Genomic DNA, 20,513 nt, shown 5'->3' with positions numbered 1-20,513 from the left:
GTCCCCCCGGGCCCCCGCCGCCTCCGCCCCGCTCCCCTCATGGCCCCCTCACGGCCCCCGCCGCCGCCTCACGCACCGCCCCGGCCGTTTAACGGCCGCCCCCTAGCGGCCAACGGCCGCCGCCTCCCGCCCTCTGGCCGAGCGCCGGCTCTGACCAATGGGAGCCCTTTCTCGCGGGATAGGCCCGCCCCCTCTGCGCTCTCATTGGCCGGGCGGCGTGTCGCTCAGCCGCCTCAGGTGGCGGAGGCGCTGTCATGGCGGCGGGGGAGGCGGTGAGCGGGGCCCTGCTGGTGGCCGAGGCGCTCCGAGCTCAAGTAAGGGCCCGGCCGTGCGGGGCGAGGCGAGGCCGGGGAGGAGCGGCTGTGCGCGGCTCGGCCTCTCCCCTTGCCCGGGCTGGGCACGGTTTGCCCTGAGGGGGGGTCCCATGGCGGCCCGGGGGCGTCAGGTAACGGGTGGAGGTGAGGGAGCGGCGGGGCTCAGGTCTGTGGGGCCGCTGCCCAGAGCCTTCGCTCGGCTCTTCCCTCTCAGGAGCCTGCTGGGCCCCCGCAAGCTCACCGCAGGCTGCTGTCATGCAATGTCCGTCACCCCTTCCACTGGTACACAGCACCTGCAGCACGGTTGAGGTTACCAGTAGCTCCTGTTGTTTATGTAAACTCGAAATGGTGTAGAATTAGCACTAATTGTACCAAAAGCCTTTCTGTTTGGACTACCACATGCGAAAAGGTAGCTTGGTTGCCGTAAAAATTCACATCATCTTGTCATTTGTCAGTTTGCCCTCACAAAGTATAATCCCAGTTGTTTCTTGGGGCTTTTTTTAACATTAATTCTCGTTGAAAGCTTAACAAGAGGAAACCGTACTAGGAGTTCTCAGAGTCAGTGAAGCTGACATACTGATTAATGGGAAAATGATGGAGGAGAGACACCGTAAGAAGTGGTCATCAGAAAGAGATGAATTGAGTGCTGAGTTGTGCTGAGCTATTGTGAGAGGAGTGGGTTTTGGAGGTCTGCGAACTGTGGAACAATTACAGAGGACTGCGCTGCAAATAACACCTGTCATTGTACACCTTAAAATGTCCCATGAAGTTTTAAGTGAATATATGTGGTGGTATGGTGTGTGTGGTTTTTTTGTTTGTTTGTTTGTTTGTTTTTTTCCACTCTGACATTTGAAAACCATTCTGATGGCTTCTAACATTTTCTTTTTAGAATATTGAATACATGTTTGGCATTGTTGGTATTCCAGTCACTGAAATCGCAGTTGCAGCCCAAGCAGTTGGAATCAAATACATAGGAATGAGAAATGAACAAGCTGTAAGTATCTGCCTGGTAGGACCAATCCTTTCTTTATCTGTTTTACAACAGAATGAAATCCATCATCTTACTAGAAAGAATGTAGCCTCTGAACATTCTTTTAAGGAGACAGCAGAGAAACAGCTACTGCACTAGTCTACACTTAAGTAGTCTCCCTATATTTCAGGTTAGTTGCGTAGGTATCAGAAATCAGACTTGAGGTTGTTAGCATTTTGATTGTGTTGCCACAATTGTGATTGCCACTGTTCTGGGTTTGTTTTTTTCCCCTGTAGTAACATTTCCCGAATTCAGTGGTCTCCTGGACATCCTGAGGTTGAATATGATATCATTCTTTATTGAATTTGAAGTTAAGAACAGCTCTCCTGAATCAGGTGGTCATGAACTGTGTGGTTTTGCTGTCTGATCCTGACACGCATATAAGAGTGTGAGAACTCAGAGGAATGCACGTCTCTACATGGAAAGTCTGTATCTACCATGTGAGACAGGCAAACGTGCGCTAAAAAAATTTAAAAGGTGTATTTAATACAGGATGTCAACATGGTCTTTATATTCCTGTACATCACTTAGCAAGTATTCTAATTTTAGTTTTAGTTATTAGCATAATTTAAATTAATTTTGTCATGTATCTGTAATTAATAGAGAAGATTGCTTTGCACTGCAAAATGAGATGCTGTCTATCGCTCTTTACTAGGCTCTTTTCTGTTACAGCAAGGAAGACAAGAAACATTTTACCTTGTAAACAGTGAGATACTTTTATTTAGGGTTGTAGAAATAGCTTGAAGACTTGTTTTAGCATTAAAATGGCAGGGTTTCTCTTCTCGGGGAATGGGCAAGGATGAACCAAGGATATCTAGTGGTGGGTTTTGTTTTGTTTTTTTGTCCTCAATGAAGACTGCTTGGCAGAGGAGAGAATAAAATGTTTGTATGTATCGTGTATTCAAGATACGATTAATATTTACATGTCCTAATGTTTCTAATTGTCCAAGTTTATTAGTTGTGCAGTGTGGTTGCAGAGGACATGTATGCAGCTGCTCCCTTTATTCATATTGATGTATGTGATTGGAGATGTATGGAAGACAGTTTTCTCCAGGAGTTGAGTGTACGCTTCATTTCTGAGCCAGATGTAGCAAAAGCACGTTTGTATAAGAACTTGTTAGAGCAGGAAGACCAGATTAAAGCATGAAGTTAAAGGTTTATCCTTCAGTTAATCCCTGTGGCCTGTAATGCGGTCCAGATTTGCTGCTAGCAGTTTAACCCCTGACCCACTTGCCACTTGAACACTTGAGTTATGTTGCAACTCAACAGGGGTGTGTCTTTTGTATGTTTGTCCCTGGGTAGAGATCGCTCTGATAGATTTAGGAGATCAATAGGTTAGTTTTAAACTTAATAAAAAAAAACTATTTGATTTTTATTCATTTAACACCACATATTGCTAATGTTTAGTTCTTAATCTTAAACAGTAATCACTGCTATGTATTCAGAGCAGTCCGTTTTTGATAACAATGTCCTTTGTTTGTGATGAACATCCAGTATGCTGGAGCTGGTGCAGTAAAGTTGGTGCTGATGCTCGTAGCTGCAAAGGGAATTGGGCTTGAAAGCCTCTCAGTAAGGGCAGCTGGAACCAAAATGGACATCTTTTTTTCTCCGCCCCCAGCTTCAAGATCTCGTTTTGTAAGATGTTGCAGTCTGTGAACAGTTCATAGCCCTTGGCCTCCGTGCCTGGACTGTGCGGTGTTGGACGGGTGCTGATGGCGCAGGCCAAGGCAGGTGCCTTGCCCTTTCACACATTTGGGTTGTTCTGTTCCTTTTGTGTGTTTTGTTGTTGTTGTTGTTGTTGTTGTTGTTGTTGTTTTGTTATTTTCCTAAAGCAAAAGAGCAAAAGCAGCATTTTCACAGCTTTCAAAGCTGCATTTTTTCGGTGGCCAGTAATAGTCCATGAGCAAGTTACTTATTATTCTGGGACTGCTGCTTTCAACCGGTGGTCACACCTGCAAGGAAAGGCTTTTCAAGCCTACACTTAAGCTGTACATAACAGAAGACACCATGTAGCAAGCAGCAGCCTCATGTGCCTATAGCAGGTTCTCCTAGCAAGTTGGTCACAAGCCCTACTGCCAGTTCCAGAATGTGTAGGGGAGGGTAAGGTACATTTAGGCACAATTAGTGTAAGGACCTCAGGCCTGCTCCTTGTCATGGTTGTTGTGTTTATACCAGATAACTACATACAAAAAATGTTTAAGTGTTGTTTACTAGTTATATTGTATTAATTTGCTTGTATGTGAGTTGAAAACAGGCTAAGATTTAGTTAAACCCTGCTTAATGTTTCCAGTTGTCTGGGAGCAGCAGCCCTCTGCTTTAGCTACAGCTCAAAACCCCATGTTCACGAGTAGTTTTAAATTTTGACTTCAGTGCCAGCATCTGGGCTTACTGTATTTCTCGCTAATGCTGACTGCAGTTTGGGAGGTTAATGACATTTTATATGCCCAGGTCCTTCTGGAATGCGTGAGGAACATAAGGATCTGCTTTCAGCTGAGCCACTGTGTTGTGACCTTGACAGATAATATGCATGCAGGTGCTTATGTGTTAGTGGGACAAGATGTTAGATGTAACAGTAAGAATAAAAAAATCCTTTTACAAAAAATCTCCAAGTGTAGCTTCAGAACTATTTACAATCTCCTAATCTCTAAATAGCGATAGTTTTAGTCACGTTGCTTCCTTGCAGAAAGAAACAGTAAAAATCTTAATGGCAATGACTGTACGTGAACTTAAATTCTGTGTGCTGTTTATTTTGCCACTCAGTTCTCAAACAATATTGCCATGGCAACTCAGCACCATGCTTTGAGCTTCATTAGCAGGATTTTAGTAACACCTACTCCAAATATTATTTCTAAACTTTTGCATACCAGTGTCATCAAATAGTTACCTAATTCTTATATCAGTGATATTTTTCCTCTCTATGTCAAAGATTTATGAAAAGTAGGAAGAGATTTTTCTTGTCAGTGTGCTTTTTTTGTCAACAATTCCCTTATCTACTGCTGCAAAGAAAATAAGGTATGCCTATTATTCTTCTACTAAGCCCCACTTTTTTACTGTGACAGTTAGTCTATATCTGTAGGAGCCTGAGGATATTCAAGACAGTTTCTCCTTGTAACAGCATATTATAAAGCTATGTTTCACTCATTTAAGCTCAGATTGCTAACATGTTGTGTTACCTAGAATTATTCATAGGTCTGAGGAAAATGTTTAGCAGCTCACTAAACGTTTAGAAAGATCTTTAGTGTCACTTACTCTTTTAGCCACAATGGTACTTGAAATATAATAATAAATAAAAAACAAAATCCCAGCTCTATTTCAAAATAAGGGAGATAGGCTAGAAGGCCAGCAGTTTACTTTAAAAATAAAAATAAAATGAGAAAAATTGCAAAATGATTTTTTTTGCCTTAAGCGTTAGAACTTTCTGATTTCAAGATAAAATTACGATTTCAACCTTTCCCTTAACTTCTGAAATATGAGTCATTCCAGTGATGGCTGCATTTCTGTTCGTCGCCTGTCTACATAAATCCCTCTTCCATGTTATCTGTGATGTCTTGAGATTTTTCATTTAAACGTTCATGAGCATATCTCTAAAATGGAGAGGGTGAAGGGGTGCTTCTATGTAAGCTGCATTTGTCAGGGAAAAATCCGCGCTTGCTTAATTTCAGTATTGATATTGAACATTATTTAAATATCATGAAACAAGTTTATAATAATAATTGTATAATTCCACAATCTTTTCAACAGGCCTGTTATGCTGCATCTGCTATTGGATATTTGACTGGCAGGTACATTCCATATTTATCAATATTTACAATATTTATTGTAATATATAGTAACTCAACAGAAGCTAGGAACGTTTTTCTGTTTTGGAGCTCTTTTTTAGCATATGCAGAGATAGGGCATAGTTAAACAGGGACATCAATTTTAAATTAATTGTCAGTCCAGTTGTCAATATTTCTGTTGGTATGTTTCAGAGCAGGAGCTAAAACTCATATAATACTGTCAATCTTATAACTGTCTTTAATTCTTCCCATTGATTTCTGATTATTTGTTTAACACCATTGGTGTGAGGGGCAGAAATGACACTATTGTGGTTTGCTGCAATGTGGTGGGCCTGCTATACCTTAATCTTGTCATTATTTTACTCAACAAGTATCTTGCTAATACAGAGACTAATCACGTGCCTGCCTGTCTCCCCTTCTCCTGAGGTGAAATGCTGGCTTTTCCTCATGCACTGCATTTTGGTCTTAGTGTTGGGATTCTGTGGCTTGTGATTTAAAGGGTATCCCAGGGATCCTTTCCTAAAGTACCATCTGCTGTCTGCTTACTCACAAATGCAGACATGATGATGCAGAGGATCAATCCTTATTCTATCTGCAAGTGTTACACCTGTGATACACAGTTATTTGGGTTTTCTTCCTTTCAATAAACCCCTAGAAAGAAGATAATTTTTTTCTCCTATTTAGAGAGTCTGTAGAGCCACTAAGGAATGCTCAGTAGAGGATTTTTAAAAACGAGGATTTTTATCTCACTGGAATAAGTGTCTCTGCCTGAATTAGACTATAATAGAGTTATAAATAAGATTGCATTGAGTCAGATGCACTTCTCTCTTTGCGAGCTTTCTTCATTGACACCTAGTGCTAAAGTGGAGTTGAGAAAACTGAAAAAAGGGAGGGTGTACCAAATCCACATCAATGCTAAATGGTGGAGCAGATGTGGTAAAAGAAACATGGAGCTGGGAAATCATGAAGTGAAACACGATGAACCTGTGTGTATAGCAGACACAGACATTGCATGAGCGGGTGGCATGTAACAACAGTTCACATGATTTTTTTAATTGGGTTGATAAATGATTTCTGATTGCAATATCAGTCCTTCGTGTAAATCCCATGTTGTCGATGCATTTTGAAAACATAAGTACGAGTTCAATATCTTGTATTTCAGCATCTTTTCTTTTTTTTTCCTTCCCTCTAGGCCAGGAGTATGTCTTGTAGTGTCTGGTCCAGGTTTTTTACATGCCCTTGGTGGGATGGCAAATGCAACCGTGAACTGCTGGTAATTTAAGTGCATTTTCTCTTTGAAATTCTAATAATTATTTGCTATTATTTGTTGCAGATACTGGGCTTTGCAGTATTTAGTATGGGAACTTTTTTTCTTTATGCAATCAGAAGTAAATTCTTCATTTGTCTTCCTTAAAAGTAATTTACTTTTTTTTTTTTGTACTATCCTAGATAAAATTCTTTTTTCTTACCCCAGTATGCATTATTGAAAAATCTGTCAACATACCTGATTGCATGGATATGTTTTCAAATAAAGATGATATTCAGCCTATAATGCTTTATTTTTTTTTTTTTTTAAGAGTTTGAGCTTTTTCTAAATTGAAAAGCCATGTTACCTTTGAATTACTGTATTTGCCATATTTCATACATGAACAAATTGACAACTGCATTGTTAAAAGCTGAAGCTGTGTTTGCTCCCCACGCAGACATTTTGAGGGGTAATTAAGAATTGAATTAAATGATGGTACAGCGATAGCATTTACTCCCACAAGCCTTCACTGAAACATGGCAACTTTAGCTGGTCTGCCACTAAAAGCTGTTCAGAATGCTGTGTGAGGTTTTTTGGGGAGAAGCTGTGGTGTTACCAAGCACACGTCACCTGGAGAATTAGATTAGAAATGGCTGATGGACAAGGGAAGCTAGATAATGGGAGCTCTAAGTAACAAAGTTTCGAACACGTTGAAAAAAGACATATAGTGTTAAAACTTTTTTTAAAAAAATCGACTGAAGTTTTGCTGTCCCTATGTGGCTTTAGATAAAAATAGATCACATGAAAACTTTGCATTTGAGCAGTCATGAATTTGGCTGTAAGAAAAAAACAAAACACATTGTGCTTGCTATTGGGCTTGCAGGAGACATTTCTCTTTTCTCACAAGTTGTTTCCTGTCTGAGATAAGCTCTGTTTACCTGACTTTATCTTGTGTAAACCTGTGCACTTGGCAAAAGGATAAAGAAGCAATTTATCTAGTTTGCCAGAAGATCTGACAATGGGGTACGCAGCTGGGAGCAGAAGTTAGAGAGAGGGCTTCTAGCTTCTGTGGCAACAAGGTGTTACGTCCCCATCGTGGGCAAGGAAGTCACATAACGAGACCAAATCTTTAAGGCAAGGTTAGCACCCAGCATTAAGTCTTGTGATTCCGTGACGTAATACCTGGCTTTTAACATGCTGCGGTAGATTGAGCGTTGGCTTACTTCTCACAGAAGGAGGCAAATGGCTGAACTGACCCCACTGGTACTGACTTCGAATAATTCTAAGGGATGGTCCTTAGAGCTCAGAGTTATCCTCTTTGAGTCTGGAAACCTGTTCTTCTGATTACTGTTTCAGTCCCATCCAGGAGAAAAAACCCTCTACTATATCGACTGTAAGAAAGTCAAGCAGTCTGATAGCACAATTTACTAGTGATTGTGTTTTTTGATTTTATTGCCTGAACACAGATTGCTTGAGTGGAAGAGCCTTTAGTTTACCCTGGAAACTTGTCACAGTGAGCTGTTGGACGTGAATCTAGCCAACTAGGAAGCTAGTGAGGTCTTGGTAAACTACATTTCCAAGGGTATAATGTGTTACTTCACATTAAAAATTACCTACAACACTGCTGCTTCCTTTCCTGCCTCACCCTGAGCAAAAGATTTTTGTTATTTCAGTTAGGCTTTGAAAATAAACTCCGAAGAAGAGTTTGCATTAAAGATTTCTGTATGCAGTCGCATGGTGCAGTACTGTTCTTTACCAGAGATTGCACTTGATTTTTTTCAGTTTACTAAAGTTCTTCTCTTCCAAGTCCATAATGCTTGAAACTCTTATTAGTTTCATTGTAGTCAGTGTTCTTCCTGCTTCACTGTTGTTTTGGACTTAATTTAATTTAACTACTTGCAGTAATAAGCACCGCTCTTACAAATGTCTACAGTATAGTGCCAGTAGTACAGTATGATGAGTACACGGGGGAAAAACTTATTTCTGGTTACAATTATATAAGATTTAAAAGCAAAATCAAATATTTTGAAGGTATAGCTGTTGGGGGTAGCTGTATTAAGAATAGAGTATTCTCCTTATTGTATTTCAAAATTTTGGGAAGTAGTTTATTTTTTTATTAATACTTTTAAATAAAAACATGAAAAAGGAATATAGGGTTTGTCACTGTTAAACAGACTGGTTTAAACTATCATTTAATATGGCCAGAATGTTCTAAAACTAGACACCTAAAGGCTGCTAAGAAGTCAACCACCTGATATTGATATTTAGAGTCCACCCCTGTAATGTGCTGGCCACTTTCTATTCACGTTGATGTCTTTACAGTAGTAGGATTTGGCAGTAAGGTGAATTTACAGATGTGATTGCTGTTACAAAAACATATGTATGCATATATATTTTTTAATCCTTTTCTAGGCCTTTGATTGTTATTGGAGGGTCTTCTGACAGAAATCAGGAAACCATGGGAGCTTTCCAAGAATTTCCACAGGTACACAGACATAACTTTCTACAAAATAGTTTCAGTTAAATAACCAGTGATATTTCTTCCTTAGTGTAGGGATAACAATCCCAGTTACTAACGTTTCCTAGCAGGTTGTGTAATGCTGTTGATTTGCTCCATCTACTGGTTTAACATTGACACTGTAATCCACCAGATTACTTGTATTGTCTTTGTCCATCATCATGCTGCAATTCGTGCTGTTTTAGGTCTCAGCTGGTATTTATTGTCCTTGCCTGTCTGTTCTGAGATGGAAGAGAAAAAAAATAAACTTTACAAGAACAGAAGCAGCACTTTCTGGGAAAAATACATAAGCACTTAGTGAATGAGTGTGGCTTGACAATTTACACCAGCTGAGGAACTTTGATTTTCTGTGTGGGAGTTTTCCCCTTGTTGCTTTCAATCTGTCATTTTTTCATTTCATTCATGTCGAAGGGAGTTGGAAATGACCAAATCGCTTTGATAAATGCGTTTAACCATTCTATTGATTTATTTAGGTTGAAGCTGGTAGGCTGTACAACAAACTGTCTGTCCGCCCAAGCAGCCTTGAAGTTATTCCTGCTGTTATTGAAAAGGTATGAAAAATTAGCAACAGAACATCTTGTCTCCTCAAATGTCTCCTACTGCATAAGGTCTGTGGGTTTTTTTCTTTTGTTTTGTTTGTTTGATTTGTTGATTTTGTTGTTGTTTTGTAAAGTTGTTACTATAACTACTTTGATCATGCAGATGCTAGCTGGTGGTGTTGACTGAGTGAATTAACACCCAGGGCTTTTTTTTTTTTTTTTTCTATGAACAGTGCTGTGGAAAAGATTAGAAATAAATATTGTTCTAGTCTGATGTTTACTGATGCCTGCAGCATTTTTTGTTAGCTTCAGTCAGAGCTGCAAGGATTTTGATGAAAAAATGCTCTTAGGGAGATGTGCAAGAACTAGAAATGCAATAATGCAAACTTCAACTCTTTTAGCTCTGAAGTTCTGTTACTAAGCGCTTTCATAATGCGAAGATTTGGAGGGGGGAGGCGGAGATGGTTGTATTTAGTTTTGAGGTGTGCAGATTGTTTTTGTTTGTTTTGCATGTTTGTCTGAGAAAGAACACATCCTTATCTCTATGCTTCAGGAAGGGTTTCAGAAGACTCCTGCTGTGGGAACAATTTAGCCATGTCAGCCTGAATTCTGTATAATTCTGAATAATGCTGTTTTCAGAAGTGCGAATTCTGAAATTCAGAATATCTACCTGTAACAGAAGAGCTAAGAGCATAATAGAAGATGGAGGAGTTGGTTGTCTTTTTTCTCTGTTTATGTTAGCTTAAATATTTTATTCTAGTATTTCCAAATACAATTGCTTGTAATACAGTTGTCTTATTCTAAATTAAAGAATTTACAGTCTAATACTGTGTGTAGGGAGAAATGTAAATAACTGTTAAACCTGAAATCTATAGGTATAAATCGGTCCTTGGGATTTTTCCCTGTGATAGTTTAGCAATCTGAAACACGTCAGTACATACTGAAGCATGTTCTTTGTTGTTTTTGTTTGTTTGTTTGTTTGTTTTAATTTAATGTTCTTTAACATCCTTTCAAATGCGTTAAAGCGGATCATCTGTTTTCTAGGCTGTAAGAACCAGCATGTATGGTCGTCCAGGTTCCTGCTATATTGACATACCTGGAGATTTTGTGAATCTGGAGGTGAATAAGAGCTCTGTCAAGTATGTACAGATTACATTCATTATTTTTCAAGGCACTGAATAAATTTTAGTTTTAAGTTTCTTTAGTATTTTCTTAAAACAAGAAAAAGATAAAAAGAAAAAGAGATCAAATAATCTGCTATGAGGCTGAAATAATGATACTAAAAATTGACTCTCTTAATTTAACTTTCCATTATAATGTTATTTGGATTATAGTTTATCATTAAGTGTGCAAAAAATGAATGAATTACTGTGATGGTAGAACACCAATGTTACTTCATCTCTGGAATAATGCTACCTATAGGATTAAAGGAACATGCAAGCAAAATTTTGAAGTCTGTTTTAAAAAATATACGTATTCTGTTCTCATAAATTCTGTGGGTAATGTGGTACGAAGCAGCTGTGGTTTTATGCTAAACAATGGGTCTTATCTTCTGACACTTCTTCTTTTGTATTTTTTTTAAAGACCCTCTTCTATTCTGCTTGTTTTCCAGGTACGTAGAATGCTGCCCACCACCTCCCACCAGCATGGCTGAACACTCTGCTGTATCCAAGGCAGTATCTATCATCGCTCATGCCAAGCAGCCTCTGTTAATCATTGGCAAAGGTAGCATGCTTTGACTGCACATACGTAGGAAAAGACCAATGACCGAAATGATTTCTTTTCCCCACCAGTGTTAGCCATCTATTTTTCACATTATATTAAAAAAAAACTTTGAAATTTAATGTTAAAATCTGTTCTGTTTTTAAAACATTTTAATTTTGTGCAACTTCCCTTTTTCATCTAGGTTAAAAGAAAAGTCAGTTGATGAAATATGAGTTTAAGCAGAAAAAAATCAGCCATTTTTTTTTAACTGTAAAGATACCACCAGGAATTCCCAAATTCCCAACAAATTTCTATGCCATAATACAGAACTTCAATCATCCAAAATTAAATTTGAGCCCAAATACCTATTGTTCAGTGTGTTATATTTGAATTTTCCAGAATGAAAAATAACAGGCAGCTTTCACGATGGGAAATAGTGCTTTTTCTGCCACTAATGTAACCAGGCTAATTGAAACTCAGGTGGATGCAGTAAGTTTCAGTAGTATTAAGCAGTCTCTTTCGTTTCATTCAGGTGCTGCTTATTCACATGCTGAAAATAACATCAGAAAGTTGGTGGACCTTTGTGGACTGCCTTTTTTACCTACCCCAATGGCAAAAGGAGTAGTTCCTGATAACCATCCAAATTGTGTAGCTGCAGCAAGATCCACGTAAATATAAAGCAAGGCTTCTAACCCTAACATCTGAGAAACAACTGGGAATTGTGGTGTTTTACAAATTCCAGGGAAGACAAAACATATACATCAGAAAGTGTTTTCAGCTATGTTTCGCAGCTCATTTTAGAGCGCTGAAGATCTTGCTTGGAAAGAAACAACAAATTTAGGTGGATTGCTTCTGACAGCGCTTAGAATGTGGACCAGGAAGATACTTGTCTGAGAGCTAGTCTTTTGTAGCTATGAAACCTACGGCAAGTAGATGTATCAATGTTGCTAGTGTGCATTTCATAACAAAGTGAAACTAGTGAACAGTTTATCTTAAGTATTTAATTTAGTGCACTTGAAAAACTATTAGCCTTCCACTTTAACATCAGAGAAGCAAAACATAACAGACAGCAAAACTTGAACTGCAGTAGTTGTGTGGTGTTTGCCATCACTGTATTGCACTTTAGTTAGAAAGAAAAAGAAAAGTATTTCAAAATCTATTGAATGAATTTATAAAATTTTATTCATAAGAGTTTTTGCAAAACTAATGTGAGTGAACTGTAAGAACCGTGGCAGGTACGAGTATGCACAGTTAGCTTGCAGATGGCACATTGTTATACTCGAAAACTAAAACATTTGCCCTTTGTCAGGGATCATAGCTTTATCATTGGTAAGCATAATACTCATAAGAAAAATTGAGAACAAAAGAAAACACCATGTATTGTGTACGTAGCTGGAAGGTAAATTAACAGGAGCCTAAACTGAGAGGGCTGCAACACTCATAATTTTGGCGATTACCGTTGTCAGTATCAGAGTAGTGAGTGTTTTGCTTTAACCTCAGCTTCATGATAGCATTTTATTAGTCTCCCGGTGTTACAATTACTTTCTTAACACAGTGTATTAGGAACACAGTAATTTTTTTTTTCCTTGAGCTCATAAATTCAAGAATGGCTTAATGATTGGCTATGTAAAAGTTCAGGGGTTTATGGAGCTAAACAAGAAGCTGAGAGGAGGAAAGGATTACACATACATTCTTGTGGTTATACATATATACATATATACTTTGATGATTATTATTACTTCTAATTTTGAAAACACTATTAAATTTAGCAACAATTCCTCCTAATCTAATTCTCGTTTGCCTTTATAGGGCATTACAGCATGCTGATGTAGTCATCTTGCTTGGTGCAAGGTTGAACTGGATTTTGCATTTTGGTCTTCCGCCAAGGTTTCGACCAGATGTAAAGGTTATTCAGGTAAGCACAAAATTTACAAGTTGAAGGAAGTCCTCTGTGTTCCAGCATTGTCTAGAATAGTTTGCAAATTATTTTGGTAGCATAGTTTGTGGCAAATTCTGCCCTACAGACAGCACAATAGAGATCACATAGTTACAGTAGTTCTCTAGAAATAGTTGTGATTCCTTTAATTTTAATTTATTCCTTGTATTTTCTAAAAATGCTTAAAAAACTTTTCCAGCTATAAAGGACTTGGTGCTGATGTGAGGAGAGCAGACACTTTCGTGTAGTTGTTTAATACAAGATTGGACTCGTGATATGCATATGATCTTTGGAGCTTTGGAATGTCAGTGGTTGAAAACAAACTGTCCTTAAATTGTGAAACCTTTCGTACTGTTCGACTGCTCTCTCAGTTGGATATTTTCAAAAGACAATGACCTTCAGATCCAGAGTCAGTCAGTCATTGTAAGAGCTCAGTCACTCAGAGATGTTCATGGGGGAAAAAAAAAAAAAAAAGAAAGGCTATTTAACTAATTAGTGTATTTGGTAATATGCCAGCTCCTAGAAAGACAAGTTGTTAAATTGATTATGTCCCAAAGATATTCTTCCTTAGAGCCTGTGATCGAAGAGTAATAGTTGACAGTGTGGTGTGGCTGGCCCACTTTCAGTGATCTAGAACATTATCTCAGTTTCCAAACTTCATCTTTTTCAGAGGAATAACATTATTTGTTTAACTAGAATTCTTTTTGACTTTTGAAATCAGTATTTCTTCTGTTTCTTTTATCTAAAAAATGCAAAAATACTTCTTAATCTCATTTAGAGTCACTTTTTTTTCACTGTCAAGGGTTAATATTAAAATTTGACTTCGAATAAAGCATTTCCAGATGTCATTTCAGTAAAAGGCAGAGGAATTTGTTTGTACGGCCAAAACAGTGTATAAAAACAGTCAGATAATGTTCCTCACTTGAACTGGAAAAAAAGTAAATCCCTATAATAACTTTGAGTTAATGGTGGCCTTTCTTTTTGAAATACAGATTGATATTTGTGCAGAAGAGCTGGGGAATAATGTGAGACCAGCTGCAGCTTTACTAGGTGACATAAATGCCGTGACTAAGCAGGTAATGTAATGTCAGGTGTTCTCCTTTTTTGACCTTAATTTCTTCTGATGTATAGTTACTAGTTTAAAACAAAAACAAGGAAAGGCATGTTTCCTGCAATGTACCCGTGCTGTGCATCCCAAGTTAAATGTTAAAGATTCTGGTTTGTGTAGGGATCCTTCTTGATAACATTCTTGATGCTTGTTGTGTTCTTATATCTATTGAAAGACATTTGCAACATTTCAAATGTCTTTGCAGCTTTTAGAAGAGTTCAGCAAAAGACTACTGAAATATCCTTCTAATTCAGAGTGGTGGAAGAAACTAAGAGAGAAAATAAAGAACAATGAGGAAAGATCAAAGGTATTATATCAAAGAAATTAGGAGTTTTCTTGCCTTAACAGGTACTGATACATAATTTTATCACTGCTCTATTTTCAAACTTCTCAGTTAGTTCGGACATTTATGTCCAAAGCAAAGCTGGTGGAAACAATTTATATTAACTGTAAGTAGCTCTCAAGCCAAAATACCACAGACAGCGTATGCTTAACTTTATACAACCCATATTCTGCAAGTTCAGATGCTTTTTTCCAAGGTGGGATTAAAATAGATCAATCGTAGCAGTTCGCCCTTTTGAACTTCCTCCTAACATACAGATGGCAACTTGTTTAGAGTTACCAACAGTGAAACCTGTGTGTGTGAAAAAATTAATGTGTCACTCAGGTTAAACTGGATTTAGTAGGTTGCTATTAATGATGGGCCAACCAAGGGAGCAAATTGCTGACCAGGATTCGCCTCTGATAAATGGTGTCACCAGGATAAACCATAAGTGACCTTGAAATATAACATGGAAGGCCAAATACTTCATCCCAACCTTGTATAGTACCATAGTATTATTTATGTATCTCAATTCTGCACCTTACTCTGTATTCTGTTATTTTTAAGGAATTAGCATTGCAGAAATCCCTGCCTATGAATTACTACACAGTCTTTCATCACATCAGAGAACTGATACCCAAGGACAGCATTTTAGTAAGTGAGGGAGCAAACACCATGGACATTGGACGAACTATGCTTCCTAATTATTATCCCCGTCAAAGGTGTGGTATTTTCTTTGTTGTGTTGGCTCAACAGACTAGAGTTTTATATAAATGTTTTCATTTATATGAATTTTTATCATCCTTTTATAATTCCCAGAATTTTTATTATTCTTTTTAAAGTCTCTAAACAAAATAGATGTATGTTGGCTAAAGGGAAGTTATCCACTCATATACTGATGTCCTGTCAGAGATTTTAAGTTCCCTGTGACCTGTGTGCTCTGCAGCAGAGGGATTATAGTTTCTCACTCTTTCTTTTGTGGAAAGTGAGCGAGGAGCATTATAATAAATTCTCCAATCCAGATGCTTCTTTCTGTGCTCAAAGGGTATGGTAAATGCTGATTTAAAATAAGAATAGTTGTTTGGAATCTCATGTTGAAAAGAATTCATGCAGAACAAGTGTTTCTTTGAAACATAACAATTAAAGAACAGGGAAAACTTGAGAAGATAAGTTCGTTTTGAAAATTGAATTATATATTGAACACACTTCCATGCAAACCTGTATGCCTAAAATGCAGGCACCCAAAATCAGAAATGTGTGGATGTCATCTTATTAAAGCTATACCACACAGAATTATTATAGGTAAGAATTAAGTTCCGTTTCTTGAAGAGTGGGGAAAAAGTTCTCCCTGGGTGAGATGAACCATTTGATCTGACTGGGAAGCTTAGAGCCTTCTTGTGAAAGTAACACATCCTAGATGAACCTAAATACTTATTTGTAAACAAAACAAAACCTAAAAACTTCCAGTGAAGTTGGAGGAAGAGTTTGCATTTTTCCCACTTTTTAAAATAAGGACACAGTAAATTGGCTTCATATTGAATTGCGCATGTCTGAAAGCAAATATGAGAAGTTAACCCTAGAGTAATCTAGTTCTTCATGTACTTTTGTTTCCATTATGTGCTTCTGACTGAAATGATCTAACTTAATTACAGCTTGCAATTTGATTTCAAAAGTTGAACAGAAGACTAAAGTTTGAACAGCATTATTTAACTGATGGCTTTCAGACTTCTAGTTACGCTTCCAAGGAATTAAATACAGAGAGATTTCATGTAGTCTGCCTATCTCGAGAGTAATTACTATGTTACTATGCAAGCTAAAAGCATATAAGAATAGTCTTTCTTTATTGTAATACCACTAGTGTATGAGAGTTCTCAATTTTAATTAGTTTGAGTATGTTTGTCTCAAATTATTTTCAGTCTTATTTGATGTTTAAATGAATATAATAATCCATATGTCTGGGATCCAAACAAACTAATTGTTTATGAAACAATATTGGAAAAGTATATGAGTAATTATTAAAATTAAATTGTGGATTAACTGAAAAGTTTGAGTGAACTTCGAGATTCTAGAGAATCTTAGAGATTCTATGTTCTCACCTTTAGGCTTGATGCAGGTACTTTTGGAACAATGGGAGTTGGACTGGGTTTTGCCATAGCAGCTGCACTGGTAGCTAAAGACCGAACACCTGAAAAGCGGGTCATCTGCATAGAAGGAGATAGTGCTTTTGGATTTTCTGGGATGGAAGTGGAAACAATTTGCAGGTAACTCATTTTTGCTCAAGAAGACCCTTTTTGCATGTTGCCTGGATCAATTAAACTAGAAGGCCAAGAATGCTGCTGTTATAGGGTACTCTTAAATTAAGACACAGGAAAACAAGCCAAACACTATCCGTAGTCATTTTTGACTGTATTGTTACCAGTAACAAGTAGATCATGTTTCAGGTGAAAGTGTTTTTTTTTAATTTATAATTTTATTTTTAATGAAATGTAACACTTTCAACACCTTGCAGAAAGGTACAGATATTTCAAAGATCTTCCAAATGTATCTCTGTAGATACAACTTGCCAATCGTGATTATTGTGGTAAACAACAACGGGATTTACACTGGTTTGAATGCAGATAACTGGAAAGAAATGTTACAATATGGAGATCCTGCTACATGGTGAGCATCTTCAGTGTCTTGTTAATTAAGGAAGAAATGACCAAAATAGTCATTCTGTTCGCTTTTAATGCTTTATGATTCACAGTGAAATTTTTCATGAAGTGAACCTAAGTCCTAGGGTTAGTTTGAGTAAAAAAGAACCAGTTACCAAAGGTGAGGAATTAACCTAATTACAGACTTTTGTTTACACAATGTCTAGCAGAGATGACTCCGTTAGTCATCTCAGGTTCCAGTAGCAGCTCAGGCCCCACAGGATACAGAGTTCATAGTGGGATAACCTCCAAAATGACAATGGTCTTCCAAACTACCCAAGGCCTGTGTTGTAAGTATACGCTGGGCTTCTGCTTCTGGAGCTGAGATCCCTGTGCCCTGAACTAGGCTAAAAGCCTACTCAAGAGTGTCTCCAGATGAAAAGTGCGACTGTAAGCATAGCTTAAATGGTATAGGAAACAGTTCCTCCAGCCCAGAAGAATTCATCAGGCCAGAACAGTAATCATCGCATACTTTTAGAATTGGTGCAATGAAGTAATTAAATTGGTCAATCTGGCAATTCTTCCCTGCTGTTTCTCAGAGTTTTCTGTTTCACTGCAGTGTACCTCCAGTTTCTCTCCTGCCAAATTCACACTATGAGGAAATTATGTCTGCATTTGGTGGTAAAGGATATTTTGTTAAAACACCAGAAGAATTGCAGAAAGCTCTGAAAGCAAGCGTGACTGACAAGCAAACACCTTCTCTTATAAATGTAATGATTGATCCACAGTCTGACAGGAAGAAACAGGTATTTATGTTTTCCTTTCTTGAGTAGTTAGGAAGCATCACCAAAACTGCAGAGAATGCAGATGATTGAAAGGCAGATTCTCTTCAGAGTTGGGAGATGGCAAAATCAGTGCCCTTACACTGCTTTGTCTTCTTTCCTTGTTTTTTCATTGGCTCCTACTGATGCCTAGCATCTTTAATGACTCTTCGCAGACATGACAGTTGTTCCTTCCTATTCCTAACAAAATGAGACAAAACATTTTTCTGAGCAGTCTTTATTTATGTCTTGTGGATTCCATCTGGTAGTTAGTACATATTTGTATCAGGATCCCCTTACTGTTCGCCCATTCTGATAAGTATTTTATTCTCTTTTTGGCTTCCAGGAATTTCCTTGGCTTACTCGATCTAACCTGTAAAAGAAGATGAAGTTAATGGTGGTGTAAGGCAACGCATTAAGGAGAACTAAATTGGTTTCCAGAAGTGAAACCAGTAAAATGCTTTTACATAAACAGTGGACTGATGGGATTAAAAAAAAAAAAGATACTAAAGTAATCTTTAAGTGCTGAAATTAGGTAACTGTACAATGAACAAGACACATTTTAATGCATACTAGGCTTTCTGAGCTGATTGCACAGAGACATTGATGATAAAACTGTGTAATTTTTCTTTTATTCATAGTCATATCCATCAAGATTCGTGAATTGATATCTAAATTATCTTAGCTCTGGAAGAAGGGAATAAGCTGGTGGTTTTTACTGCTAGAAACACTGAAGTCTGCGACTACAGTAGCTTCATTTTTATCTGACCATCGTGTTACTTGTTTGAGAACTGATCTTGTAATGAGCAAAATGAAGGATCTTATTATGAAAGTGCTCGTTTGCCTTGTTGTGCACTGAAGCCCACAGGGGAGATAGTTGCCTCATAATTTTACATGATGCTTTTTCAGCTTCTACTCCAGGTAGAAGTAGTGTATCAAAAAACTCAAGGACTGAGTTTGTCTATTGCAGTTGGGTTGTGATGGCCTGTTAACTGGGGCTTCTGGGGCTTGCAGGAAAAAACACTAAAATGTTGTTTGAAGTTTTACTCTTTGCAAAAGCACTGTCATCCCTGTAGGCAGAAAATGGGACTGAACTCATTAATGAGCTTTCCAGGATTCATAGGCTGTGTATCCTTATAAGCATGGAAAGGAAAGGAAAGGAAAGGAAAGGAAAGGAAAGGAAAGGAAAGGAAAGGAAAGGAAAGGAAAGGAAAGGAAAGGAAAGGAAAGGAAAGGAAAGGAAAGGAAAGGAAAGGAAAGGAAAGGAAAGGAAAGGAAAGGGAGTGTTAGCTGGAGCTTAATGTTTAGTTCAGCTGGCATCACAAAGCAACTGCCCTATGTCTGGTTAATTGTGCAACAAAAGCTCTTCCATACAGTGTATTTACTGTATAGAAACTTAGTGTCCAGCTCCCATGCACTGTGATATAGAGCTGAGATTTTAAAGAGCAGAGGCTGGCCTACTTGAGGCTGTATCTACTGTTTTCACTTGCGTCTGACAATCTGACTTAGAACTTGGACTTTAAAAGTAGCTCTTTCTCTGTGCTTCGGTCACAGTGGCCTACAACAACTACGTTCAGTATACAGTAAGCGAGTCACTTTATATGTTCTTAAATACACTGGCAGGTTCTTTGTTATTCTGCGTGTATGACAAAATTCTGGCTTTGATTGGGCTTTGGTTGCTTTATGGTCAGTTATTCCAGTAACATTAAATATTAATTAACTAATGAAAGGCATTTGGATGACTGAAGGAAGAGAAGGACTGGGCTGGCAGGAGGTCCTGGGCTACAGTTAGATGTGCTGCAAGAACCTTAGCTTGTTAGTTCTTACACTTCAATCTGGGTATTATTTTTGTGCAGGTCTATCTGACGTGAGCGAGTACTGCAGACTGCTGGAGATAACACTACTTGCTGTGTGTTTGGCTATGTATATGTGGGGTGTGAAAACTCTAGTGTAGGACTGCTGAGATGGCAGAGTTGCTGTGTTCTGTGGGGTCTTCTGCAGGGAGCATGGAGCGACATTGGGTCTTGGCACAGGTTTTGTTTCATTCCTCCTTATAACTTTCCACAAACTTATTTTAATATGTTAACTGATGTTGATGTGTTTAACTGATTAAACACGCTCTATTATGATGATGTAAAATGTTCATAAGAGATAATGTTGGGGCTGACCAGAGGGGCAATCATTTGTATTTGATAAACAAATGCATAAATTCTTGTTTGATATTTAAAAATTAATAAAAATATATATTTTCCTGGTGTTTCTCCTTTAACAAGAGTACTTGAATTGTGTTAACATTTTGTGTCAGCTGTAGCAAATCAGTTTAAGTTGGATTTGTAGAAAACTTGTTGATTAACCGCAATAGTATGCACGGTTCATTTTAATAAGGCAGCTGGAAGATGGAAAGTAAAGAATTTGAAACTGTGGAGAGGTGACAACATAATTGATACCATTAGTTTGGATGCCACTGAGCTTTTGAGAAGCTCAGAAAAGAATTAGCACTGCATTTCTTATAGCTTTAAACTAGACTAATGCCATGATACAATAGAAACTCTCAGGTTGTAGT

The 20,513-nt window shown here is 37.9% G+C and overlaps 1 protein-coding gene across 2 annotated transcripts; it reads left to right on the top strand.

The window, feature by feature from the left end:
* The first annotated feature begins 242 nt into the window (after positions 1 to 242).
* HACL1 (2-hydroxyacyl-CoA lyase 1) lies at positions 243 to 20,213 on the top strand. Of its 2 annotated transcripts, none has more exons than XM_084281857.1 (17): positions 243 to 314; positions 1,204 to 1,308; positions 5,086 to 5,126; positions 6,316 to 6,396; positions 8,782 to 8,854; positions 9,361 to 9,438; positions 10,471 to 10,565; positions 11,039 to 11,151; positions 11,663 to 11,798; positions 12,940 to 13,045; positions 14,059 to 14,142; positions 14,380 to 14,481; positions 15,064 to 15,218; positions 16,599 to 16,757; positions 17,050 to 17,157; positions 17,749 to 17,935; positions 18,297 to 20,213. In XM_084281857.1, exons 1-17 carry the CDS (start codon positions 255 to 257, stop codon positions 18,327 to 18,329), a joined length of 1,716 nt encoding a protein of 571 aa, XP_084137983.1. In that variant the 5' UTR covers positions 243 to 254; the 3' UTR covers positions 18,330 to 20,213. The 2 variants fall into 2 exon arrangements, with proteins under 2 accessions (XP_084137983.1, XP_084137984.1); XM_084281858.1 differs by lacking the exon at positions 243 to 314 and adding an exon at positions 2,963 to 3,071 and having other exon boundaries at positions 1,213 to 1,308.
* Positions 20,214 to 20,513: the final 300 nt, after the last annotated feature.

Source organism: Netta rufina (assembly GCF_964035555.1).
Source record: "Netta rufina genome assembly, chromosome: 2".
NCBI lineage: Eukaryota > Metazoa > Chordata > Aves > Anseriformes > Anatidae > Netta > Netta rufina.
This window is presented reverse-complemented; position numbering and strand designations above follow the sequence as displayed.

Coding starts and splice junctions, on each gene's coding strand:
- HACL1 (XM_084281857.1), top strand. CDS start 255: ATGGCGGCGGGGGAGGCGGTGAGCGGGGCCCTGCTGGTGGCCGAGGCG. Junction 315..1,203: donor CCGAGGCGCTCCGAGCTCAA/GTAAGGGCCCGG, acceptor TTTTCTTTTTAG/AATATTGAATACATGTTTGG. Junction 17,936..18,296: donor AGTCTGACAGGAAGAAACAG/GTATTTATGTTT, acceptor TTTGGCTTCCAG/GAATTTCCTTGGCTTACTCG.